Raw genomic sequence first — 27,636 nt, 5'->3', positions numbered from 1 at the left:
GGTTTGGTTAAGGGAAGTGCCTGCGTGCGTAATCGACATCAAAAGTGGTTATAATTCTATCTAGTTAACAAAGCTTTCTTTCTAAAAAAAATCTAATGGTAATGCTAGCATCAGGACGTCCCATGCCAAAAAAAATCAAACACCTCCAACCCAGCGCACTGATGTTGCAGTGGAAATCTTTTTCACATAATTTTATTGCAATAAGTATGAGCTATTGTTGCGGCGAGAAAAGGCACTCCAACCTCATTGACCGATGTTGCGGAGAACTTTTTACATGCTTTTTTGTTACGATATGGTTACGATAATATTGCAACGTGAGTTACAATTGATTATTGATGTCGCAATAGTTGTTTTAAAATTGTTCAATGGGTCGACCCGTATGTTACAGTGGTCATAAACAGTATGTTTAAGATGTGAGGTGATGTTGCAACAACTATTTTAGCATGTTGCATAGATTTATTCTATATATTTCAATAGTTGATTTGCCGTCTAATTCTACTTATTTTATTAATTTTTAAGAACAATATTTTTTTAATGTTGCAATTGTAAGGATGTTGCATGAAGCATTATGTTATGTTGCGGCGGGAATTTTCTACCACAGAATCGGATGACATAATTATTTTCATACATATTTTTATAATATTACAAGTAGTAATTTTAAATGTTACAGTAATTAATTTCCTATCGGACGTCCGGCGCCGGTCGCTCCGAAAATCTAAATGTATGCATCCGATTTTGTAAACAGGCCCCAATTAAACTGAACATTTCTCGGAGCTGCCGGTTCCATTTTCTTGGCTGCCAAGCTGCCATCCAGTCCAATTTATTTAGTTTAATCCCCGATGCCCCAGCGTCCAGCACCGCAAATTGCAAAATTTCAGTTTAATGTAAAATTCTCCCATAAAAAAGCTTTCCTCGTGCCCGGCAAGTCGATGGGTGGATGCTGCCAGTGCTAACCCTCTCACGCGCGTGCCGCCTGCTCCGCCTCCCCACCCTCCACCCTGAGGCTAGGGTTTTGCCCGCCGCCGCCGCCGCCGCAATCCACCACTACTTCCCCTTCTCCTCCGCATCAACCACCACCAGTCCGATGGCGTCGTCGTCGCCGGATTGGTCGGCCTGGCGGACCCGCAAGACGTTCATCGACTTCTTCGTGTCCAAGTCTCACACGCGGTGGGCTTCGAGCCCCACGGTCCCCGTCGACGACCCCACGCTGCTGTTCGCCAACGCCGGAATGAACCAGTTCAAGCCGGTCTTCCTCGGAACGGCGGCCCCGGACTCGCCGCTCGGCAGGCTGCGTCGCGCCTGCAACACCCAGAAGTGCATCCGCGCCGGCGGGAAGCACAACGACCTCGATGACGTGGGGAAGGACACCTACCACCACACCTTCTTCGAGATGCTCGGGAACTGGTCCTTCGGGGACTACTTCAAGGAGGAGGCCATCGGCTGGGCCTGGGAGCTCCTCACCGAGGTACGGAACTGATTGTTCTATCCCTGCTCTTCTCTTTCTTCTGTGTAACCCTGTGCCCAGCAAATCTGATGGCGGGCTGATTGAACCGGCTATTGGGTTGACTTGGCATGAGATTGTTAGAGGCTACAGATTCAGGAGCTGCTTAGTGAGGAAAATTTCTGCTTATGCGCTGATCTGGATTATTTGGGTTTTTAGATAATTTCCTAGATATTTTTCACATAATGATTATGTGGTGATTGGGTTCTGGCGAAAGATTCAATTATTTCTGGTCAACATGTGAGAAATTTAGCAAGGGAACATTTTGATTTCCAATTTCTAATTTTCCCTGATGTACGATTCTGTTGTTTCGAGATGGAGTCCTGTATCCACCCCTAATTTTTGTAGTGTAGGAAAGATCCTATATCCAATGATTTGCTAATGGCCTCCATTCTGAATTTGGAAGGAAGAACATACTCATAAAGTGTTAAACTATTAAGGTTAAAGGAAGGATCTTATTTCAAAGAACTGAAAGTGATGGTTTTGAATGCTGATTTGGAAATGAAATGGCACATACAAATGACTATTATCCATGGTAATTCTAGACATTATCTAGGTGGTAGATCACATTTACTTGAACCGCTTTCTTGTCTGAGACCTTTATGTTGTGTTTTTCTGATGTAGCTTTTCAATTTAATTACCCAAAATAAGAAAAAAAAGCTTAGGAAATTTGTACATGTATGAATTCCCAGTGGGTTATAGAAGCAACATCAACTTTCATGTGTTACCTACTGATTACTGTGTCATGAATTCACAGGTTTACAAATTGCCTACTGACAGAATTTATGCCACATACTTTGGTGGTGATGAGAAATCTGGTCTCGCTGCTGATAATGAGTCGAAGAACATATGGTTGAAATATCTACCAGAAGAAAAGGTTCTGCCTTTTGGGTGCAAGGTATTGTGCATATTCTTGTTTGTTGGTCAACTCACTTGTTAATGCAGTAGAAGTTATTATTTTTGTTTCACCTTTCTTTATTTCAAATGGTCAAGTTTTTCCATGTCACCTATCTATTTGGTTACATTGTATTGTCTTTATATCCTTATTTTGTCCTTTTCGATCCTTAATAAACAGTTTACATCAATTGCTTGAACAGGACAACTTTTGGGAGATGGGTGACACTGGTCCTTGTGGACCCTGTACTGAAATCCATTTTGATCGTATAGGCAACCGTGATGCTGCTTCATTAGTTAACAATGATGACCCTACATGTATTGAAATATGGAACCTTGTGTTCATTCAGGTCAATATACTGTTTTTTTATACCTTATGTGTACACATTTAAGCTTAAAACTAGTACAGACGTATATTATTCTGTTTTTCACATTTCAGCTTTCCTTATTTATTCCTTCTATATACTCACATGCTAGTGCTATTTTCAGTTCAATAGGGAGGCAGATGGTAGTTTAAGAACTTTGCCAGCAAAACATGTGGACACTGGGTTGGGCTTTGAGCGATTAATTTCTATTCTTCAGAATAAAATGAGCAACTATGACACAGATGTATTCATGCCATTATTCGATGCTATCCACAAGGTATATTTTGCTACATGCACACTTGCATATGCTTTTGTGTTTATGCACATCTAAATAGTTAATGACCACATACATATTGATAATTTTATTGCATATAAAAATGCAGTTAGCTGGTGATGGGATTCAACCATACTCTGGTAAAGTAGGTTCTGATGATGTTGGCAAAGTTGATATGGCTTATAGAGTAGTCGCAGATCATATAAGAACTCTTTCTTTCGCTATTGCTGATGGTTCTCAACCTGGTAAGTGCATCCTGTTTTGGTTCATTCAGCTTTTTGGTTGGTGATATTGAATTGATAATTATGCTTGCCATCTGGACTAGTGGCTTGAAAAAAATTACAAGACTACAACCTAATTAAATATCGAGGATGTTGCACAACTGAAAGTGCTCTGATGCAAACCTTGTAACTATTTCACTTTTTCTATCAGTTTTGCATTGTGGGCCTTATTTTGTACTGCAGAATGGTATTCTTCGTCCCTAATATGAGTGTTTTTTTTAAGGAAATGAGGGAAGAGAATATGTTCTGAGGCGTATACTCAGACGGGCTGTTCACTTTGGTCATCAGAAATTGAAGACAAAGCCAAAGTTTTTTAGCTCGTAAGTGTACTTGATTCTGTAAAACACATTTCATTGCTATTTAGCTGAGCATATTAACTACATATTCTGTTACACTTGAGATGGATACCAAATTGGAGTAAAATGAGGTTGGCGCTAATTCTATGGATGGCGGCTATATTGGTTCCTCTTTTTTTTATATATGATAATCAATTATGCATTGAGTTATACTTCAAATTACAGTGTTGCAGTGATATGTTAGGGTAATGCAGCATATTATAAGTACATGTGCTATCTGTTGATGATTTGGATTATAGGATAAATGCTAATACTAGACTAACAACTTGGATTACATGAAAAAACAGAACATTTATGTTCTTTGCAATTATGACATGTGATTTACCGCTTAAGTCATATTTTTCTTGAACAGCCTTGTTAATGTTTTTGTACAAATGATGGGTGATGTGTTTCCTGAGCTAAAAGACAACGAAAAGAAGATCCAAGATATAATTAGAGATGAAGAAGAAAGCTTTGAGAACACTCTAGCAAAGGTAATTTTAGATTCCAGAAGAATTTGCTCAACTATAGCAACTGTTGAGTCAAGTTTGCTGAAATTTTACACTGGACGAATCTTTGCTTGCCGCAGATTAATGTTTACATCATATTGAGGGTAGTTCTTATAAGATGAATTCACATTATTATTTATTTGTTTGGTATGTTTGTATAAAAAACAAAAGCTCACAACTAGGTGTCAAGTTTTGGTCAAGTCCTTGGTCATGTTTTTTTCGTTAATAGGCAATTGTGAGTTGTGACAGTGGTGTGGAGAGGGTGTGATACAGGCCCCTGTTTTCTTCTTCTTAATATATTGATACGCAGCTCTCCTGCATGTTCCAGAAAAGAAAACAAAAGCTGACAACTAAAAATAATATCTGGTTTATTATTTCTTTGCAAGTGCCGATTTATATTCTATTTTTCTCTAATTAACATTTGTGATGTCGGTTCTTTCTGCAGGGGTACGAGAAATTTAAGAAAGCTGCAGATGCTGTTAAGGAGAATGGAGGGACAGTGCTTAGTGGTCAGGCAAGTGTTCTGAGTTTTTGAATTCCATCACATTACTTAATTCCTTTTCTCTGGAAGATCTTCCTGCAATTACTATTTTCTGTTTTCTCGGACTCTAGAGGACATATGTTTCTTCTTGAGTATCATGTGGAAGTTTGGTAAGGATCCGAGGTCAGAGGGTAGGACACTTGTGTGCTATCTTGCTATCTGCAGTATCATGGAACTGGGTTTAGGTGCCACTAAATTGCTGAACCCAACCAATATGACGGTGCCTTTAAGTGGTAGCTGCACAACAAGGGCAGGACTAGAGATCAGAGACTGAGTATATTGATATTCTTCTTGCTTAATGCAAAGAGATACATCTTCGATTTATATAAATGGCATGTCCTGATTCTTAAGGGACCTGTTTCTAGAATTAACTAAACAACTCCATAACTTTATGTCTAAAAATGACCAACCATTCCCAAGTCTCAATAGGGGAAATAAGTATTTCTTGTTGCCTGAGATTAAGCCATCCTCCTGAGCCCTGACCCATTTCTAGTTTGCCACAGTAAACAGCAGGCAGTTATGTAGTCTAAGCCATCTAAATAAGTTATTTCCTAGTGCTACATGATTAAATGAATTTCAGTGTGGCTCTAAGTCCTTTCCTTTACCTCCTCTGTGCTGAGACTTGAAAGGATGCCATCATATGTCAGATACTTGTCGTCAGATAATAACTAGTTTATCTGTTCCTATTGATTGAATGGTTAGCCCTCTCTTTTGTTGAACCTAATAAGCTTGTCAGAAATCCTATACTAAAATTCAAACTTGATATTATGTTCTGTACTGAAAACAATTCTCTCCTTTTCTTGCTTTAAAAACAAAGTTGTGTTTCAACACATAGAACTTATCACTTATATGTTTGTAAACCTTAAGTTGACAGCCCTTGTGAATTGTGCAAGTTTATGTTCTCTTTTTGGTATACTGAAATAATTAATTTATTCATTCAGGATGCATTTATCCTGTGGGATACGTATGGTTATCCGATTGATTTGACTGAGGTTAGTTTCACAATTTGGTTTATTCATGTTTGGTCAGAAAATTCAGTAGAATTTTTATTATTGTTTATCTTGTATTGCTATTATTTTCCATTGCATAGGTCATGGCAATTGACTATGGGCTGACTGTCGACAAAGAGGGTTTTAATGCTTCTATGGAAGAAGCAAGGCAAAAAGCTAGGAATGCTCGCAACAAGGTTATTTTTCTTTTCTAACAAGTGCAGAGATTGATCCTGAAAAAGTTTCTTGTGTTGCTATGCCATCTAAGTATTTTTTTTATTTTCTTTTTTATTCTATATGGTTATTTTTGCCTAACAAGTGAATGGACAGGTCCGAAAGGGGCTAAATTCCATCATCATTCTAGGAGCCCGGTCCATTTGGAAACATCGCAACTGTTGTGTGTTTGATGAGATCCTTCCTAATCTGCCTAGCGTTATTGCTGTCATTAATGAGGATATGCAGCAGTGGTCTCTTGCTGGGGCTCGAGGAGTTTCCCACCTGCTCGCTCTAGGGCCACCAGTTGCTTAGTTTTTTGGTCAAGTTGGTCTGGTCTTATTTCCCTTTTTTAGGAGAATAGCTGGTCCTTTGTATGGGGGTGGGTTACAGGCCCCTAATTCTGTAACGCGGGGGCCTCTCCCCCTTTTACTTCTTAATATATTGATACGCAGCTCTCCTGCGTGTTCGAGAAAAAAATGATTATTTTTTCCTAAATGTACCAAACATGCTGTTGGCGTTTCATTTGATTGGGTACCTTTTTTTAATTTCACTTATTTATTTCACACATCATTTTTTTGTTTGTATTTCACATGTTTCTTTTGGCAGGCTGGAGGGAATTCTATTGTTATGGATGCCAATGCTACAGCACAGCTGCGCAACGAGGGGCTTGCTAGCACAGATGATAGCCCAAAGTTCATGTGGCCCAAGGTTAGATGCCACTTGAAATTTTTTTATTATTGTTGCATTTCTACTTTTGGTTGTTCCTGATTCAGTTTTAGGCTGTTATTTATTGCGGTGTTCTATTCTTACCATTGGGATTTTGCAGGAACATGGAAGTGTGGTCAAGGCCATCTATACTGGCTCAGAATACATAGCTACTGCATCAGGTTATGAGGATTTGGGCCTTGTGTTGGAAAGTACAAGCTTCTATGCAGAACAGGGTGGTCAGGTACGACTTTTGGATACTGCAATATTTGATATAGATCAAATTGGGTATTTGGAGTTGTTTTTGCAATTCACCCCCATTAACTTGCAATAGCTCCAAGATTTAGGGGGTGATTGGTTTGAGGATGTCCATGAGTCCATCCCATGATTTTAGTGGGATGACTCCATCCCTCACGCTTATACAATTAGTGGCTTGTGAGTAATGAGGTGGTGATGGATCAATCCATTCCATTCCACAAACCAAACAAAAAAGTGAGTGAGAAGATGATGGACCACCCCACTCCTCAAACCAAACAGACTTAGACAACCAGTTACAGGATCTTAACATACTACATCCGTGTAGAATATAAAATCTGAAAGTATGATAATGCCGTCATAAGTTCTGTTTTCTACTTTTCTAGACTTTTTGTAATCTGGCTGGCTAATTTAATTCAAATTTTGAAACCACATTTTCAGGCAGTTTTGGTTGTTACCAATGTAGTCAGAGCTAGCTGTGGTGCAGTGTTAGGACCCGCTCTGATTCTCCAAACTGTTGCGCTGATAAAAAAATATTATGAGAGCTTAATTTCTCTGTGTCATTCCACCTTCTGAAATTAGAAGCATATTATGTGTAATTGCAGTGCGTTTTCCAACTTTCAAAACCCCTTTGTCCTTGCAAACAGAAGTTCCTAGCATATTTTTTGTTTGAAGTTTCGTTACACATTATTTTTCAACATTTGAAACAGGAAGATCTTTTTTTAGCACTCTTGCGAGCTAGCGGCTAGCAGAGCGTGCTCTCAGGCAGCCAGCCCGGGTTCGAGTCTCACTTTCTTCTTAAATCAAAGTGGTGGTGCAGTCTGTACCTTCCCGTCTAGTTTTTTTTTCCTTGCATTGAAGGTAATTGTTAAAAGCATATTTTAGGAACCATAGTAAGCGAAACCTCGAAGAAATAAGTAATGACTCTTATAAATAAAAAGGTTCTGCAGTGTGGCACAACAGAATAATCAGACTTGCCCTAAGTTGATGTCTTATTCAAGCTATGTGTTTGTTTGCATGTTATTGTTTTATCTTACATTTGCTGATTTTCTTAAGAGTTCACACGTGAACATTCTGGCAGATATATGACACTGGGAGAATTGAAGGGTCTTTTGGAACTTTTAATGTGAACAATGTCCAAGTGTTTGCTGGCTATGTTTTGCATATTGGTTCGTTTACAGAAAGTTCTAAGGCTTTATCTGTTGGTGATAGTGTAATATGCAAGGTGAGTTTTTTACTTACAGCCTTAAGCAAACTAGTCCGTCCGTTATAATTCGTTTTTGATGCTGATGTTACCATTGATAGGTTGATTATGATCGGCGCACTCTAATTGCTCCAAATCACACATGTACACATATGCTGAACTTTGCTCTGAGGGTTTGTTTCTGGCCTGACTAAAATGTATATAGCTTTTCCTTCTGTCTTTTTCACACTTGATGATTCTACTCTTGTTTTTTGCAGGAAGTACTTGGCGATCATGTTGACCAGAAAGGTTCAATAGTTCTACCTGAGAAGCTGAGATTTGATTTTTCTCATGGTATTATGGATCTTTTCATATTACTTTCACATGTGTATTTCCAAAACTTGTCAACTCAACGCTTAGTTTGTAACAGGAAAACCTGTTCAGCCTGAAGATTTGAGAAAAATTGAGTCCATAGTGAACCAACAAATAAAGGATGAGCTGGATGTATATGCTAGTGAAATAAAATTAGCAGACGCAAAGCGCATAAATGGTCTACGTGCTGTGTTTGGTGAAGTAAGTTTTCTTACTCGTCTTACATTTGATATATTGCATGTCTTGTAATATGTACATTTGGATTTTGTAGATTTACCCCGATCCCGTAAGAGTTGTATCAGTTGGCCGCAAGGTAGAAGATCTGCTTGCAAATCCAGAGAACAAAGAGTGGCTATCCATATCAACTGAGCTGTGTGGAGGTATGTTTACTATATGACCCTCTTCCATGCACTTCAGTATTTGTGAATGATATCTACCGTTTATGTTTATTATCAGGTACACATATCTCGAACACGAGAGATGCCAAAGCATTTGCACTTATATCTGAAGAGGGTATCGCAAAAGGTGTTAGGAGGATAACAGCTGTTACTGCTGGATGTGCCTCCCAGGCTATGGAGTTAGCATCATCTATTGATTGTGACATCAGTGAAGCATCTCAATTGGAGGGAGCAATATTGGAGAAGGTTTAAAGCTTTTATTATTTGTGTGTGGTTTGTGCCCTGTACTGCATGTTGTCTGATAAATAGGATATTATAATAGAAAGGCATAAATGTGATCTTTTGAAATAACACAAAGAATATTTCTGATTTATATCTCTTCTTAATATTAATCTCTCTGCAGCTTTACATGTTAAGATCAAATTGTACCATTGTACTTTGAAGACATTAATCCTTTGCAAGATTACTATCTAACTATGATATTCTTTGTCAGCAAATTGCTTCCATCAAGAATAAGCTGGATGCATCTGCCATCCCTGCTGCCAGAAAAGCTGATCTAAGAGGCATGGTTTCCAAGTTGGAGGTCTGTAAATATTTCTGTTTTGGATGTCAAATGTGTTTCTATCTCAAACGAAGAAAGAAAAATTACTTATGATATTTATGATGAGCTGGTTGCAACTGTTGCATGTTGCAGGATCAACTTAGGAAGGCCAAGAAGAAAATGGGTGAACAGAATATCCAAAAGGCTGTAAAGACTGCAATGGATGCAGCTGAAGCTGCTCTTTCAGAAAAGAAGCCCTTTTGTGTCACTCATGTTGATGTGGGCCTTGATACCACTGCTGTCCGGGAAGCGGTTATCAAGGTCATGGCCCAAAAGGTTAGCATATGACTTCATTGTTCCTGTTCACTCAAGTTATGTTGTTCTTGTTCCCTTTTTTTTAACCCTGTCAAATTTGAATATCTTGGTGAACTGTTGCATTCATCTTGCCCAGGGTTTGCCAATAATGCTATTCAGCACAGATGAGGCATCAAACAAAGCTGTTATCTATGCTGGTGTGCCACCCAACACTACCAGTGGCTTCAAGGTGTTGGATTGGCTAACACCTTCAATTGCACCACTGAAGGGAAGAGGTGGTGGTGGCAAGAATGGTGTTGCCCAGGGCCAGGTGAGCATGCACACTGTTCTGCAGTTTCTCTTGAGTGCCAGAGTGCATCAAACAAAGAATAGCTATCTAGAATGACATGTTGATTGTGATCATACTGCAGGGAAGTGATGCTTCTCAACTCAAGGAGGCAATGGAGCTCGCGAACAACATTGCCGCGATGAAGCTCAGCTGATGGGTCGAATACCTTGTGCACTCTACTTTCGAGCTCATGTGTGGCTGTAGGTCCAGCGCTCTTCACTTTTACATTCCGTCTTTCACCTAACAGAAATTATGTAAGGTTTGCTGTTTCATTTACATACTATACCATTCAAACCACATGATGACATACAACCTAACTATTAAGAGCTGGCTGCTGCAGTTATCTTATTTCTGCTGATGTATAAGGTGTTAAATTATTCAATACATCATGTGGCATTATTTGAATTTGCTTGGTACTCAAAATGTAGACCAAATATTCAATGTCGAATTCGTGTATTGATGATCGCTATTGCAGTCACAATGACAAAAATGAAGGTATTATGTACACAACATAACGAACATCAAGCTTGAATCAACCAATACGCTACCATGACGAGGCCTCAGAGGCACAAACTCTACAATCTGGCAAACCCTTTACTGCTCCTGCTGCTGCTCAAAGATTGAAGAACCCCACAACATCCCGGGACAACCAGCCACCGGAGTTTCCTTCCCCATTCCACTGGCAGCCGTGCACCGTACTTGGTGAGGTTGATGCCTCCCCTTCCCCGGCGCGCCAATGACCTGGATCTTCCTCTTCTTGACGGTGGAGGCCTTCTTGTACCTCTCGTGGAGCCTCATCGTCGCCCTTGGCAGTCTCGTCTCGTCAAAGGCTGTCGGGGCTTCTTTGCATGCACGCGCCCGAACAGACAATCTCTACAAGTCTAATAAGCTTAATAGCATGATATCCCTTAATTTGTAGAATGAAGAGAAAATATTATGAGTAGTATGACAACAACATCTCGCACAATGGTAAGTAAGCGGTCCTATGAAACGGTTATTTTGCGAAGCAACCATTTCGTTCTCTCTCCTTCAGCTCTTTTATCCACATCATCAAAAACTTTACATGGATTTGTATGAGACCTACAAATCTGTACCGCTAACGTGTAACACCGCTTACAGCAGCCATGGTTTGGACGCCACGCTTGTCGTCTGGGAGACACACTTTGCAGCAACAGCTGGACCTTGGTGGCTCGCTGTCTGTGGGGAGGCGGACTGCTGGTTTGAAACGCTCGGCCTTGAGCTCGAATCCGGCGTCACCGCCGTTTGCCGGACCACGAGGTGCCGCACGACGGCGGGGTGCTCTTCTGCCTTCTTGACGACCAGCCGTATGCTCCTCTGCTTTTTGACGACGGCCGCATCGTTGTACCTCCGCATCGTTACACTAAAAATTTCATGTCTTGTAAATCTTTTATTGTTCAATTTGTCTTGCTAAGGCTAAAATAAATAGTTTCTATTGTTAATAATTGTTGGTAAATTTTTATTACATGCTTAATCAGTAGCTTATCGTGATGGTTTATTTGTGTTACCAGATTATGGCTACACGTTAAGTTTCTAAATTTGTTTAGTTCGTAGCTATAGTTTTTCCTTTTGTGTTGTTGCTAAATAATTTCCTTTCCGTATGGATAATTTCAACAACTTGTTTTATTCAGTTGTAAATCATGTTAACTCATTTAGGATCAGAATGTGGTTTGGTTTTAAATAGATTAGTTTTATTGCTTGTTAGTTAAATAGAACCTCTAATTTAACCCTTCTTGCTTTATGTATGTGCTTAACAATCCTAAACACTTTTAGTCAAAGTTTAATTGAAGGAAACACTTCAGGCTAAAACAAGTTTGAAAAGTGAACTCACACATTAGCACAAAACTGTTTCCTTTATGAGCTTGTTTTTTTCTTTACTTGGTAAATGATTGTCCAGTCATATTTTTTCCTTTAATTGCATTGCATTACAGCATGAGGACTCATGTATCATATCGTTGCACCGCTGTTCTAATTCTTACATTGCACTATTTTTATTCATGTAGACGCAACAAATGATGTAGTCTACGAGGGCTGCCGAGCCGGTCTAGGAGCAGCAGGCAGGAGAGCAGCAGGAAGAAGCAGTTGATCAAGCTTCAGAAGATGTTGTTAACCCCGCTGAGCTGCAAGATAAACTCCGGAGCATAACCTCTAACTTGAAAGCTATGCAATGTTTTATTTACATATGTATTATGCATTTGTAAATCGTGCTTATATCTGATAATTGTTGTTAACCAACTGATTTTCAACAATGTATGGCTACTTATGTTTCAAATGTTTAGAATAATTGTTGTAACTCCAAACCTGGCTAAAATATTGAAAGTAATGATCTATTTTAGTCGCATTTTGCAAAACAAACACAGTAGCCAAATGTTTTGCATAATTAGGAGTCAGCTAAGTATTGTCCATAGCAGAGCAAGCCTTGTTATTAATATACTTAGGGTTGTTGTAACCTAAAACTTCAGATTGCATTCCCGCTGACTTTAAAAAGATCTATGGGTCTTGGACTAGTCACCCTCTTCCCTCTGGTTGGACTGTCGAGTGGGTCCTGTCTTTTCCTTGAAGTTCGAGCAGGTTGGCAAGATGTGAAGCTCGCATTGTATCGTCGATTTGATTAGTTATGGTAGTTTTAAATTGAACTTCTATTTTAATTTTCGCTGCATGTTGAATTCTGTTAATCTGTATTTCAAATTTAATTGTAAGCCTATATGTTGTAATTTAACTTAAGGTATGTATGCTTGGATTATCCATGCTCGTCTTCGTGCGACACTTCCGGTATATATTTCGATCTATGACTCAGTGGTTAATTAGAAATTATGCGACAGACTACCATTTTAAGTGCATGTGGATCGGGGAGTATGTTTGATTGAGCTGTGCGCTATAAAAAAACTACTGTAGACCGAGGGTTGTGAAAATACTGAAAGCAAATAGCTATAGCCTTTTGAAAACAGTTACGAGCGGACCCCACGTGTCATTCAGGGTCCACCCACCCCACTCAACTCTCTCTCCCCCACTGACGAGCGCACCCACTCGTCAGCATCTTCTTCCTCCCAGCGCTGGCGGACAGGGGGCCTGCGCGAGCGGAGGGAAGCCCGGCACCTGCTCGGGCGGAGCGGAGCCGGGGAGCAGGGCGGAGCGGCGCCCGCGCCGGGGCCGAAGCCGGGAAGTGCGCTCGCCAGGGCAGGGCCGCGCAGCCGCCGGACGGGGGCGCCGGCGGAGCTGTGCCCGCGCCGGGGCCGGAGCCGGGCCGCTCGCAGCCCTCTGCCGCACCGGCGCTGCAGGTCATTCGTCCTCGTGGCCGGAGCTATTGTCCAAATAGAGAATGAACAAATTAGCGCACGCCAAGAACAGATGCAAAGAAAAAAGAAATTGAGGGGAAAACACGTGGAGATGCTCCCAAATCTTGGTTTGCTGGAGGCAGCATCAGGACACGAACGGGATTGGAGAAGAAATTGGAAGAAAACACCAAACACGAACGAGATTAGAGGAGAAATTGAAGGAGCACGCCGCCGGCGTTGCCCTCGCGCAGCAGCTCGCAGAGTGCGAGCTCCACAACGTCCCGACGGCGTATGGCGACGAGCGACCTCTGGGACCTCGCGGCGTACGGCGACGGTAGTCGACGGCCGGAGCAGGGCCGCGCTGCCACCGGACAGGGGCGCCGGCGGAGCAGGGCCGCACGCCCGGTGGCCAGCGGAGCTGCGCCCGCGCCGGAGCGCCGCCGCCCGAGTTCTGCCGCGCGAGCTTTTCTTTTTCGCGTGGAGAACCGACTGGCTGAGGAAGGGATCCGCGGGGGAAAGGAAAAAAAAAAAGAAACGAAGGGTACGTTCCTAATCAGTGGCAGACGGTGATTAGGTGCAAAAGTTATCACTCACATCCAGAAAAAGCAGAGGAGCTGCTGTGAAGATTGCATTAAAAAGCTGATTTCAGGTAAAAATATCTATAGATTTTAAAAGTAAAAACAAGTTGAAAAGTGATTAGAACGTCACCTGTGGATACAACTACATTGACAACTTTTGATTCAAAAGTGAAATAATTCTTTGCCACGATTGTATTTGATACATTTGATAAATTCATATTGCGTCATAATATGTGTTCATTGTTATTTTCAGAAATACATATATGAAAAATATTGGAAGATAAAAAAGTTGATTAGGGACAAGTTCAATTATTTGCAACATCCTCCACCAAACCACCATGCCACTTTTGGCCTAAAGAAAGAAGATATCAAATCCATGGATTTGGATTGCAGGCCCACACCAACTTGTGACGGACACCACGACTCCGGACTCCATTTTGGACGTTCAAGTACTCGATGGAAACCTATCAAGTCTACTTTCATATGGATTTGGACTGATATCCATATTTTCTCCGAGGCGGCCGCAATCGTTGATTTACTATAGAGACCTTTTATATCCACAGTGCTGCGTCACCTGATTTTGGTCCAATGGGCCGTGTATCAAGTAGGACCTGATAGGGGCGCGTCCTAGGATTTTAGGATGACCCCCACCATATCCTGTCATCCTCTACCCTCTCGTATACCTCCATAGCCGCCACAAACAGATTGAATTTTTGTTTCGCTGAAAGTTTAGCCATTGCTACTCGCTTGTAGACGCGTGTGTCGGGTAGACCATCCGTTCTACTCGATTGATAACCTCACCTTTATGATTTCAGATTAGTTATTATCTCCATATTTTCAATTAAGTTGCTTGTTCTCCGATTGCTTGTATGACGAGTATTCTAGTGGCCGCGTGTTGCTCTCCACGAGATCGCGGCAGCCGTTGGAGGTGGTGTATCGGTTGCTGAGATGCAACGTCCTTGGAAGACTGCAGCCGGACCGTGAATGTTATCTCCATCCAACAATTGAGTTATCCATTCCCTCTCACCGAAAGATCGGGAACAAGTAGGTTCACATCGGAAAGCCTAACCAAATACACCCAAGATGATTATTAGTACAGTTAAGCCAATTTAGTTTAGACAGTTATACCACAACAGGTCTAATATACCCTTCATTAAATATGTCCCCGCTGCATATATACGTGACTTGAACGGATATGTGTGACTTGATCCGTTCATGGCAGCGTTGCTTTCCAATATATTGCACGTCTTCATGTTAAAAAAAAAATTTGTGCATGCGCCATGTTGCCTTCCATTTCTTGTGCGTTAGGAGTTTGATTATTTATTTACTAGCGTAAGGATATTTGGACTGGATGTGGATTTTGTCACCTACTTTTATTCAAAATATAGCTGTATTTTGGATAAATTTGGAACCCAAGCAAACCTGTAGTCGTGGGGTGGGGGTGGGGGGATGTTATTTATGCTAATGATAAACGTATTGTTTGATGGCATATTTTGTATTTTTCTAGTAGAAGGAGTTATCCTCTGGTGTATGTTGTGGATTCTACCAACGTGATTTTTTTTAATTGTCAATAGTATATTCTATTGTTCAAGTTATGAAAACCTATGGTTTTGAGACATTTTTGATCCGATACTCAAAATCTATTGTACAATGGTGTATTTGGATTTGTTACAATAGTGAAATTTATTGTTCAACGGTACATTTTGTACTATTATATAAGTGAAAAAAGTACTATCTTGCAATATATCTTGGGATTGTTTTAATGGTGTAGAATTACCATTCATAGTATATTTGATCTTTTAAGTTATGAGAATTTATTGTTCTAGTGGTGGGGAATTATTGTTCGGTGGTATCATTGTTCTATGGTATAGTTTGAGTAGTTTTAGCAGTAAAATTTATTGTTCAATATTATATTTAAATTGTTTTAGTAGTGAAAAAAATATTTTTTTTGCTATATTTTGGATTGATCAAATAGGGGGAAACGCTTGTCCGTTGTAATATTTTGGACTGTCCAGGCAAGGAAAATTAGTTATCTCTTGGTATATTCTAGAACTTTTTTGCTAAAATTTTGTGGTATATTTTATATTATTTACCGAAATCCCTCAGCGAGCAAAAAGTTTGGGTAAACATTTATTAGGCTGAAGACACCTCTAAGATATAAAAATTGAATTATGGGCTTAAAATATCACTAGGCCCCAAATGGATGCTTGCAGCCAGCTCATGCAGAGCGCTCCAATGCATCTGTAGTGCTAGTGGCGACAATTCTAGGTTTTTAATCACTCGGGGTGCAGATGGCCCATTGTAGGAGCGAGGAGGCCGACCTGTGAGGGGTTGTATAGTCAATTCTAAAATTTTAACAAAAATTAACCGATGAAAGTGTGGTATTGAAATGATCGGCTATGAGAACCTGATCATTACGGCTAACGTGTGCTTTGCAGCGTCAATCTTTAAGTTAGCGTAATGATGGGTGTCGGAGGAATTCTCCAGCCGGGTGGCGGAAAGCACCCGCCTAATCCTAATTAAGGATGGGTTTGGAGGAGACTTAGGAGCGCTCGATCGGTGTGCGGATGAACACAGGAAGGACGCAAGGAATTTAGAGTGGTTCGGGCCGCCGGAGCGTAATACCCTACGTCCACTATGGTATTGTATTGACTGTGAGAGCCTTGGGTAGAACTTAGCCTGGACTTTGCTTGTGTATCTGAACCTTTGTGTTCTAACGAGTGCACTCTCCCTTTTATAGTCCAAGGGGAGTGCTTACACTGAGCGGGGCCTCGACAGGTGGGCCCGGCCAACAGGAGCTGTTCTACGAGAGGTATGGAGGTCATCTCCTCGAGCTCCTCTCCGTAGTCTTCTCGATCGAGAAGTTGACGTGCGTATCTTTAGCCAGGATATGGCCGTGTACAGCCTTGTCTTGTACAATGTCTGGCGTCAGCGTTGCATAACAGTGAAGCCGTGCTGTCACTGTTAGGATGGGACCTCCCGTCAGGCGGTGAAGCAGCGCTGACCCGTTGCATGTGCATTGTTACAGCGCACGCCTTGGCTTTGCCTATTACAGACCATCATCACGCGTGCAGCGCCGTGACACACAGTCCGCGCACTGTGCACGGTGATACGACGCGCCGCCTTCAGATCAGGCAGGCTTACCGTGGTGTCAGCTTACCTGCCCTGCGTGTCAGTGGCAGGCCGCTCTTTTTGACTTGGGCGCGCCCGGCCCAACTACCGCATTAAATGCTGGTAGGTGGGCTGGTGACCCGTGAAGGGCCTCCAGCCGCAGGCACGCGGCAGGGCCAGTCCCGCTCCCTCTGCGGGGCGGCACGTGGCGGCACCGGACCCCTTCCCAGGGGAAGGGGAGTCCGGGCCCTCCGAGTCCGGTTGAGGGAGCCTGGCCCGTGATGGTCCGGTCATCACACGTAGCGGCCTCGGACCCCCTGGGGAGTCCGGGGCCGCGGGGGCAACCCGAAAGCCTTCCTGCCCTCCTGGGTGCACGGGGGCCCCGGACCTCTCAGAGCTCGGGGAGGGTCCGGAGACCGTAGTCTCAGCTGTCAGGCCCGGGTCGCATGCCACGTCACCCAGAAGAGGAGGAGGAGGTTATGGATTACGAGACGCCAAGGGTCTGGACACCCTAGCAGGAGGTACCCCTGTCCGTGTGTACCGACAGAGGCCCCCGGGCCCGCCTGGGGTGAGGGATGAACCCGCAGGTGGGGCCAAGTCCCAGCTTCACGCCGGGTGGATAGCTTGCTCCCGCCGGGTAAGGGCATGAATGTCCTTTCGCCCATAGCGGGATCCCCGAGGGGCCCGTCCTCCGCGCGCACCGTGCGTGTCAGGCGGTTCAGATTCTTGTCTTATTCGAGCCCGTCGCGCGTCTCGGGCGGTTCGGATTCTGCCTTTTCGTCGATCCTCCAGCACCCACGCCGATGACTGGTGGGCCCGAGCCCACTGGTAATAGAGTGTGAGAGGAGGGGAAGCTGGTGCTGGCAACCGTTCGACTTCTCCTCGGTCGCCGCGGGACGCAAGAGAGGAACAACTTTTTGCATAAAAGGTATGCGCCGAGGGGAACGGCTACCTTTTCGCTTTTGCCAACAACAGACGCCATAGCGCCCCTTCGTCTCCGCAACCCTTCTCGTGATCGGTTTCCTTGCGCTCGGCTCCCTTCTCTTCCCTGCTCCTTTGCAATCCACCCCCAACAATCACCATGGCTTCGCTTCCTTTCCCGCGTCGCTTCCAGAGCCAGGATCAGTTGGACGCGGTGCGGCGCCTTCTGGGGTGGACCGCGCCGGCGTACGCCGGGAAGGTCAGGGCCGGCAAGATTCCCCTCCGCGACCTTGCCGCGGGGGAGTTCGTCCTTTTCAATTCGTACATTATGTGCGGGTTGGTTCCTCTGATCTCCTCCTTCTTCCTCCTGCTCCTGGAGGAGTTCGGCCTCCAACTTCATCATCTCACCCCCCACTCCGTCCTCCTTGTGGCGGTCTTCGCCCACCTTATGGAGATGTTCGTGGGGGTGCGCCCCTGCACCACCATCTTCAAACATTTCTACTCCCTGGTTGGGACCGGGAAGAAGCGCGGCGAGATTGGCGCTTATTAGTTCCAGCTCCGGCACGGGATGGCGGGCTCCTACATCGCCGCCTTCTCCAGCTCCAAGTGGGAGGACTGGCGTGAAGGCTGGGTCATCGCAGCAGTCGAGCCCCACGACCGCCTGGAGCTGCCAACAGAGGGTCCCCAGAGCGACCGGAGCACATGGAAGGCCAGGCCAACGATACCAGCGGAGCTCGACCCGGTGTTGTACCGGATCAAGAAGCTGGCAAGGAGCGGCCTGACTTCCATGATGGTGCTGGGCGACTTCCTGAAGCGGCACATCGCCCCCTTGCAGCAGCGGTCCCGGATGGCCTATGTGTACACGGGACTAAATGACTGCTGCAGGATCGCGCGCGGGCCCGGCGGCGACTTCACCAGGGCGGAGCTGGAGGCGGCGGTCCGGGCGATGACCGGCGAGGTGTTCGTTCCCGAGTCCCTGGTCCTCCCGAGCGGGGTGAAGGCCCTGTGCGAGGACCAGGCACTGCGGTCATCGGTCCTGGCGTCGATGCCGACCCTGGACGAGGGCGGCCTGGCGGTCCGGCAACTGGGGAGCGACCCCAACCGCGGGCTTCAGATCCCTGGCGCCACGCCGGACCGCCAGCAACGCAGCAACTATGGTTCCGGGGGGCCGGGACCCAAAGGTCCGGCCCCCCGCGGGAAAGGAAAGGAGAAGGTGCCGGTGCCAGAGCACCGGCAGAAGGACAACGCGGGTGCTGCCCCGGCAGAAGGACGTGGAGAGGCTCAAGGGCCGGCACCCGCGCGGAGCAGCCAAGCCGAGGGGAGCAAATCCCGGAGGCTTCAGCGAGACGATGGCTCCTTGGTCGGGGAGCCGGCGCCCAAGCGCCAGAAGACAGCGGGGGTGGAGGAGCAGAGCGGAGCTGCACCACCTCCACCACAACACCGGCCTCCCCCGAGACAACAGACTCCTCCGCCACCACCACCAGAACGGCGGCCAGCGACACCACCACCACCGTCCGAGGTCAGGCCACAGTCCCCATCGCCGCCGCCAGGAGGCTCAATAGCCGGGGATGCCCCCCAAAGGTCTGGGGGGTCCTCGGCAGGGAGGAAGGTCCCCCCAGCCGCCCGGGGCAGATGGGAGTGGTGCGACTTCCCGTAAGTAGTTTTGTCAAGGTTTTTCATTTCCTTTCTTGGCTTCTGGTCCTTAACCATACAGGTGATACGGCAGGCCGCAATCTTCAGACGCACCAACTGGGGGATCCGGCCCCCAGCCAGCGTCGGGACCCTCGGCGCCGTCCCCAGCAGGTCTCCTGCCAGAGACAGCTCCAGAAATCCCCGGACCCATGGGCCCGGAGCCGGAGGCCACCACACCGCCGCGACCCGAAGCTGCCCCCCAGGAGGAGGGCACCAGGCCCACTGTGACGACCGAGGCATCGGCAACAGAGCCGGGTGTCGAGGTCGGGCCCTCTCCAGCTGAGCTAGCAGCAGAGGGGACCGCTGCCACGGAGGAGGCTGCAGCGCCAGAGGCAGCGGAGGTGGTGGAGGTCGCGGCGCCGGAGGCAGCGGAGGTGGCTGCACCGGAGGCGACAGAGGCGGCGGCACCGGAGGTCGCCGAAGTTGCCAGCAGCGCCGCCCCACTGGCAGAGGAGGAGGAGATGGAGGTGGTGCTGGGAAGGCACCTCCTCCCGAGCACAGCGGAGGTCCCTCTACCCCAGCTCATAGCCAAATGCCAGCAAGCTCAACAGGAGCTAGAGGCTGGCATACGCCGGGAGTGGGAGAAGCTGGAGGCGGAGCGCCAGTGGCTCTCCGACTGGGAGGTCCGCCTGGGGGACCGCATCAACGCCGTCTCCGCCCGCTACGCTGAGGAGCGCGCCAAACTTGTGTTGGGACACGAGCTCCTGCGGGAGGAGCTGGAGCAGGCGCGCGACCGGGAGGCAGCGGCGTTTTAGCGGGAGAAGGCGGCCACGCGGCGGGAAGCAGAGGCCCTCGAGGGGCTGATCGCTGTGGAGGAGATGAAGCAAGCGGTGGCGGACAGGGATCGGGTCGCCCGGGAGCTGGCGGCTCAGGCCAGGAAGGCGTCGGCAGCGGTCGAGGCGGAAAAGTCCGCCCTCACAGATTTGGCGGCGGCGACAGCAAAGAAAGAAGAATGGCTGGCCGCCCGCAAAGCAGAGGAGGTGGCCCGGCTTCAGGAGCTCCAGAAGCGGGAAGAGGCCGTGGAGGAGGAGCTGGCAGCCGGGAACCGGAGGCTCCAGGAACGCGAGGCAGCGCTCTAGGAGAGGGAGGCCAAGGTGGAGGGGCTCCTGGCAGAGCAGCGCGCCGGCTCCGGCCGGTTAACAAGATGGGTCGGTACGGTGAACCCTCTGCTAGAGGCACTCGGAGCCAACCCCATCTGGGTACCGGAGGCTCCTTCGCCATTTGGCGCCGCACTCCAACTGCTGGACTCCACTGCCAGGCGGCTACAGGACGCGGAGGCCGGGATGTAGGACCTCCTGGAGACAGAGGGGTGAATAGTTGCTCGGGGGATGGCCGAGTACATCCTCACCAGCTTCCGGAGCCATGACCCCTCCATCCAGCTGACTCCTGTCTTGGTCGGACCCCTCCGGGCGACCGCAGCCGCCGCGCGAGAAGGGGTCCAGGAGGCGGTGGACATGGTCGCGGCCCGCCTCCGGCATCGTCCCGAACTTGCAGAGAGTGGGAGTGCCTCCGGACCACCAGAGCAGTAGTGCTAGTATCTTTTTGTTATTTCTTTTGTAACATAACTTTTGTTATTGTAAGATAGCTTTAAAATGTTGTGCACATTATTAGTAATGCGTTTAAGTATTTGATGTGTCTACTTTTAGTGAAAAACTTAGCTTTTTTCCTGATTGTCGATCTGCAAAGTGCTGTTGGGCACACCGAGGTCCCGTGGCCCCCTGGGAGGTAGTCGCGATAGGTCGGGACTAGCTGCCATAAAACCGAGGTCCTGCACATGACTTAGGATCGACGTTTAGTAGACGTCCCCACGGGTTCTCAGTCTGGCCAGCGAAGGCCTCCTAAGTTGCGTAGCAAGCCAGAACACTAGGACCTACGTTCGGGGATTAAAAGGGGTCCCGGCCCCTGGGTCCACGGTTCAAGGTACGACAGTACCCACCCTAGGGGGGCAGAGTGTGTAGGCTTAGGGTACGGAACCAGGCTAAGCGGCTAGACAACCCTGGACCCCAGCAAAGGGCGAGCACGTCCCCCTGAAGCCAATTCCCAGGAGTCCGATCCTTTCTCTCCCGCGAAACAGAGGTCCGAGGCAGAGACGTAGCGTAGCAACTCAAGGGAGGCTTTAGGCACAACACAGACGTGAAGAACACGTGGGGGGTTAGCGTAACAAGAAGCGAAAAAATATAGAATCGCATAGACTTCAGGGACGCATTTGAGAATAAATTTTCCCTTAATGAATTGGTACAGAAGAGTTGTGCGATGTACGCCAGGGGCCGGGTTTACGAGGGCGGACCTCTACCGCCCTGGTCCGCACGGCAATGCTACCAATTACAAAGGAAAAATTTCCTCTCAACCAGGTCCTAGGGATAGAACTTACGGAGGTGCTCAATGTTCCATGGATTGGGTAGTTGCATTCCATCCTCCGCAGCCAGGCGAACAGATCCGGGTCGGCACACCTTTGTCACCTTGAAATGCCCCTCCCAGCTGGGGGAGAGCTTGTGCATGCCCTCCCGGTTCAGGATTCGCCTTAGGACTAGGTCCCCGACCCAGAGCTCCCTACTTCGCACGAACCGTTGGTGGTAGCGCCGGAGCGCTTGGTTGTACCGTGCATTTCGGACCGCTGCTCGCCATCTGCGCTCGTCGACGAAGTCCACGTCTTGGTGACGCTGCTGTTCCTGCAAATTCTCATCAAAAGACCGGACTCGTAGAGAGCCCATGGTGATCTCCGGGGGAAGGCACGCTTCGGCCCCGTAAACCAGGAAGAAAGGGGTTTCCCCTGTTGCACGGCTGGGTGTGGTCCGGTTCCCCCAATCCGTGACTTGTCGAAGCCACGGTTCTTCTTGTTCTTCTTCTTGCCACTGCCAGGGGCAGCAACACTGGGCCCACTCATTTGAGCAGGTCCTGCATGGGTTGTAGAGTGCCATGCACGGCCTTCTGCAGCCCGAGCGCACTTGTCCGCCAGAGCGAACAGGGTGGTGACGGCTTCCACTTGGTGGGTCGCCAGCTTCTCTAGCATCTTCTCGTCTCGGACCCCCTGTCGGAAGGCCGTGATGATAGATGCATTGGAGATACGTGGGATAGTTCCACGTACCTTGGTGAAGCGGGAGATGAAGGCCCGGAGGGTTTCCCCGGGTTGTTGCCTCACGGCGTGGAGGTGGGCCTCCACGCCATGCTGCTGGTACGCACTGGCGAAGTTCGCCGTGAACTATGCGCAGAGCTCACCCGAGGACTGGATGGATCCCGGGGTAAGATTCATGAGCCAGGTCCGGGCTGGCCCGGTCAAGGCTACATGAAAGTAACTTGCCATGACGGCTTCGTTACCTCCGGCCGCCGTGATGGCGGTGATGTAGACCTGCAGGAACTCTGACGGGTTGGTGGAGCCGTCATATTTTTCCGGCAGGTGGGGCCGAAACTTGGATGGCCAGGCGACTGCGCGAAGGTGGTCTGCGAGCGCTGCGCAGCCCACGCCCGACACCGGCGCCTGGGGGAGTCCTTGCGGCCTGGCCGCAGCCGCATCGAGCTCGGGCGCAAGGTCCCGACCCTCAATATTGAGCCGTCGGTTGCGCGCTCGCTCGATGGAGACCCTGGCGTCCTCTCCCGCATGCCTGCGGTTGAGCTCCGCCCGGAGGTCTTCGGTCCGTGCACTCCTCACGGACGGTGCGTGCACGGAACCGGATGCGCCGCCCTAGCGACGGCGCTGCCTGGAAACAGACCCCCCCCCGGCAGAGCCTGGGGAAGCCTGTGCCAGGTTGAGGAGACGGTCGACGTCGTCACGCCATTGCCTGTGCGCGTCTGGCGAAGCCGCCTCTCCAGGGGGGTTGCGGAGCAACTCCCTGGCTGCCATGAGGGGCCCGCTCGGTGCGGGCACCGATTGGGCCACTGAGGCCCGCTCCGCCGCACACGGTGGGGCAACACGCGGAGCCGCTCTGGAGGCAAGACGGCGAGAGGCGTGTGGCGCCGTGGACGCCACCTCTTCACCAATCAGGAGGTCATGGTGACCGTTTTCCTGTGCCATCACGGCCTTGCACTTCGACCAAACGCGAACCAAACCTAAACCCCCTATCTGGCGCGCCAAATATCGGAGGAATTCTCTAGCCGGGTAGCGGAAAGCACCCGCCTAATCCTAATTAAGGATGGGTTTGGAGGAGACTTAGGAGCGCTCGATCGGTGTGCGGATGAACACAGGAAGGACGCAAGGAATTTAGAGTGGTTCGGGCCGTCTGAGCGTAATACCCTACGTCCACTATGGTATTGTATTGACTGTGAGAGCCTTGGGTAGAACTTAGCCTGGACTTGTGCTTGTGTATCTGAACCTTTGTGTTCTAACGAGTGCACTCTCCCTTTTATAGTCCAAGGGGAGTGCTTACACTGAGCGGGGCCCCGACAGGTGGGCCCGGCCAACAGGAGCTGTTCTACGAGAGGTATGGAGGTCATCTCCTCGAGCTCCTCTCCGTAGTCTTCTCGATCGAGAAGTTGATGTGCGTATCTTTAGCCAGGATATGGCCGTGTACAGCCTTGTCTTGTACAGTGTCCGGCGTCAGCATTGCATAACAGTGAAGCCATGCTGTCACTGTTAGGATGGGACCTCCCGTCAGGCGGTGAAGCAGCGCTAACCCGTTGCGTGTGCACTGTTACAGCGCACGCCTTGGCTTTGCCTATTACAGACCATCATCACGCGCGCAGCGCCGTGACACACAGTCCACGCACTGTGCACGGTGATACGACGCGCCGCCTTCAGATCAGGCAGGCTTACCGTGGTGTCAGCTTACCTGCCCTGCGTGTCAGTGGCAGGCCGCTCTTTTTGACTTGGGCGCGCCCGGCCCAACTACCGCATTAAATGCTGGTAGGTGGGCTGGTGACCCGTGAAGGGCCTCCAGCCGCAGGCACGCGGCAGGGCCAGTCCCGCTCCCTCTGCGGGGCGGCACGTGGCGGCACCGGACCCCTTCCCGGGGGAAGGGGAGTCCGGGCCCTCCGAGTCCGGTTGAGGGAGCCTGGCCCGTGATGGTCCGGTCATCACACGTAGCGGCCTCGGACCCCCTGGGGAGTCCGGGGCCGCGGGGGCAACCCGAAAGCCTTCCTGCCCTCCTGGGTGCACGGGGGCCCCGGACCTCTCAGAGCTCGGGGAGGGTCCGGAGACCGTAGTCCCAGCTGTCAGGCCCGGGTCGCATGCCACGTCACCCAGAAGAGGAGGAGGAGGTTATGGATTACGAGACGCCAAGGGCCTGGACACCCTAGCAGGAGGTACCCCTGTCCGTGTGTACCGACAATGGGCTTTCATGATTTTCCTGGCCGTCATCGTTGTGGTTTTCACTAATGGCTCAAAGGATATGCGCAAAGATCATTGGTGTTGTGAGGCACTTGGAGTAGTTTAGACCTTTGTTTTTCCTTTGGCCATACTATAGGGGGGGGTAAGGTATAGTAGTTTGACCTAGATAAGCCTAGAGTATAGGTGTCATGCATGCTTGTGAAATTTTAGTACTAGGTAGCTGAGATGAAGTAATGAGAATCTTGGAAATGAGTTAGAAACTCAAAAGGAATTGAATTGGATGAGTTTTCTACACTTAGGAGTAACCAACGTATTTGACCGACCTATTCAGTAAATGTTACTGGGGTCACTGAATTCGGTGGTCCTTAGCTAAACTTGAGAATGCTACAGGATTGACAGTTTGGTCTAGTGATCAATTGATTTTTAGTGACCAAATTAGTTGGTGATACTATGTCACTTACAAAATGCTACTAGAATGACCGATTGGTCCGGTGCTCATGTGTCGGCCATTGATCGAATCAGTTGGTGATATTGTGACAGTTGAAGGAATGCTACTGGAGTGCTAGCATGGTCCGGTGCTTGTCTATAGTACTATGGCCGAATCAGTTAGTGAGGCATTGGACATCAGCAAAACACTATTGGATTGATAGCAAGTTCGATGCCTAGTGAAGAAGACCATGACCGAATTAGTAGGTCACCTGTCAATGATTGTAATTCCTATGAAAAGGGGTCACTGATTGATCCTGTTGTGCCTTCCGGCATTGACCGAATCAGTCGGTCAATGCAGCATGAGTAGAAGAATGGGGTTAACGACTAGGTTTTTCTGATTTGGTCTATATATACATGTTCTCTTCCTCCAAGTAAGCTCTCTTGCCACTTGGAAAGGCTCATACTCATATTTTGATGTCAAGAGCACGTGAAGAACTAGAGTGATTTGCAAGTTCCTTAAGTGAAGATTAAGGCCATCATTAGTGCTAAGGAGTAGCAAGTATGCATCCACCCATCTCTTGATCTTGTGCAGGTCAAGTGAAATTCTTTGCTTGTTACTCTTGGTGATCGGCATCACCTAGACGGTTTGGTGGTGGTGTTCTTGGTGAGCTCTCAAGGAAGTGTCTTGTGAGAAGCCCTAAGAAGGTTGTGCTCGGTTTGGAATCCGCCGATCCAGAGTTGGAGAATGGATTACCACTAGAGAGCACTTGATCATTGTGTGGATCAAGGGGGAGTGATCACCTTGCGTGGGTGCTCCAATGAGAACTAGGGTAGAGTGCCGACTCTTCGATACCTCGGAAAAAAGTCGGTATTCTAACCCTCTCTTTACTAGTATTGTCATGCTAGTATAGGGTTGGAACTAGGTTGCAAAACTTCAAAATGACTATCAATAGTCACACTTTGTAAGGTTTAGGCACATGAGGAGATTAGGGTTTTGTGTAGGTTTTGATAGCCTCAAGAAAAATTTGTAGAAGCCTAATCACCCCCTCTTTGGCACCTTCATCATTTAAATTGGTATTAGAGCCTCATGCTTATTTGAATAGGTTTCACCACCAAGACAAAGATGTCTAATGGGGATGGACCCCTCCCTTGTTTGACGATGATGAGTTTTCTATTGGCAGATTCGTATGGAGGCTTATCTAGAAGCCGTCAACCTGAGAGTGCTTAGGGTGCCGTGAGTGATCTTCCACCCATCATTCACAAAACAAAATCCACTCTCAATAAGACCAACTATGACAACTGGAATGTGAAACATTGTAACATTCTATTTTATGGCATTAGTAATGATGTGTTCAATAGGGTGCGTAGCCATAAGAATGCTAGTGAGTTTTGGGAGAAGTTGGTTGAAATGCATGAGGGATCCAAAGATGAGAGAGATGAATGCCACACAGTTGTTATGGATAAGATTAATGCTTTAAAATGCTTTCTTATGAAAATGCTAATCAAATATTCTCTCACTTGAATGTTCTTGTAGAGGAATTGGATGACCATGGGCTTACCAAGATGAAGGATATCAATATCATATTAAGAATTCGTGCTGTCCCTAAGGAGAAGTATGCAAATATTATCACATACTTTCATCAAGTTGATCTTGAGAAGTACAAGATCTCCCAAATCATGGGGAAGATAAGTGGTTACGAAATGTACATGGGCTTCCTCTTCCAAGAAGAATGATATTGCATGAAAGACAACAAAAGGAAGAAGATGATCATGAAGAAAAAGTCTAGTGATGATGAAGACTATGATGGCGAAGATGACACAATGCTCTTCTTGTGAGAAGAACTTCCAAGATGCTCAAGAAGCTTGACAAGGAAGGAGTCATCTTTGACTACAAGAAGTTCTTTACAAGTGGAAGGAAGAAGTCCATCAAATATATGACATGCTAAAATTATGTAATCTTACTCATCAATATCCTATCCCGGATAAAAGAAAGAAGAAGAACAAGAGCAAGAATGATGAGAGTGATGATGAGAAGGAGAAAGATCACAAGAAGAAATATTCTTACAAGAGCAAGAAGTATAACAAGAGAATCTCTTTCAAGAAAGGCAAGGTGAGCACTCATGATGATGCAAGTGAAGTTAGTGATGGTGATAGTAAATTTACTCCCTAACATACGAGCAACTCACTAAGCTTCTCAAGAAATATACTAAGATCGTCATCAAAGCAAATGAAAAGGTAGACAAGCTTAGCGCGTGGGTTACTGATGAAAGCTCAGATGATTCTTCTTTCTCAAGTGATAGTGATGATGAAGGTTATTGAAAGAAAGCAAGTCAATCTTCTAGAATACTCT

At 47.3% G+C, this 27,636-nt stretch overlaps 1 protein-coding gene and 1 long non-coding RNA gene across 2 annotated transcripts; one reads left to right on the top strand and one right to left on the bottom strand.

Annotated features, from left to right (window-relative positions):
* Positions 1–921: 921 nt before the first annotated feature.
* LOC112874655 (alanine--tRNA ligase) lies at positions 922–10,407 on the top strand. The gene is made up of 22 exons (XM_025938106.1): positions 922–1,465; positions 2,259–2,399; positions 2,599–2,745; positions 2,885–3,037; positions 3,144–3,279; positions 3,539–3,635; positions 4,024–4,144; positions 4,605–4,673; positions 5,642–5,692; positions 5,791–5,886; positions 6,512–6,613; positions 6,732–6,854; positions 7,947–8,090; positions 8,171–8,242; positions 8,327–8,402; positions 8,479–8,621; positions 8,692–8,800; positions 8,877–9,064; positions 9,312–9,401; positions 9,513–9,695; positions 9,811–9,984; positions 10,085–10,407. Exons 1-22 carry the CDS (start codon positions 938–940, stop codon positions 10,154–10,156), a joined length of 3,015 nt encoding a protein of 1,004 aa, XP_025793891.1. The 5' UTR covers positions 922–937; the 3' UTR covers positions 10,157–10,407.
* Positions 10,408–12,923: 2,516 nt separating this feature from the next.
* Positions 12,924–13,825, bottom strand: LOC112876638. Its single transcript, XR_003225348.1, has 2 exons — positions 13,495–13,825; positions 12,924–13,321 (listed from the first exon to the last, which is right to left on the bottom strand). It is a non-coding gene; the product is annotated as an uncharacterized LOC112876638 (long non-coding RNA).
* Between the last annotated feature and the right edge of the window lie 13,811 nt (positions 13,826–27,636).

Source organism: Panicum hallii, chromosome 9 (genome assembly GCF_002211085.1).
Source record: "Panicum hallii strain FIL2 chromosome 9, PHallii_v3.1, whole genome shotgun sequence".
NCBI classification, from domain to species: domain Eukaryota; kingdom Viridiplantae; phylum Streptophyta; class Magnoliopsida; order Poales; family Poaceae; genus Panicum; species Panicum hallii.
This window is presented reverse-complemented; position numbering and strand designations above follow the sequence as displayed.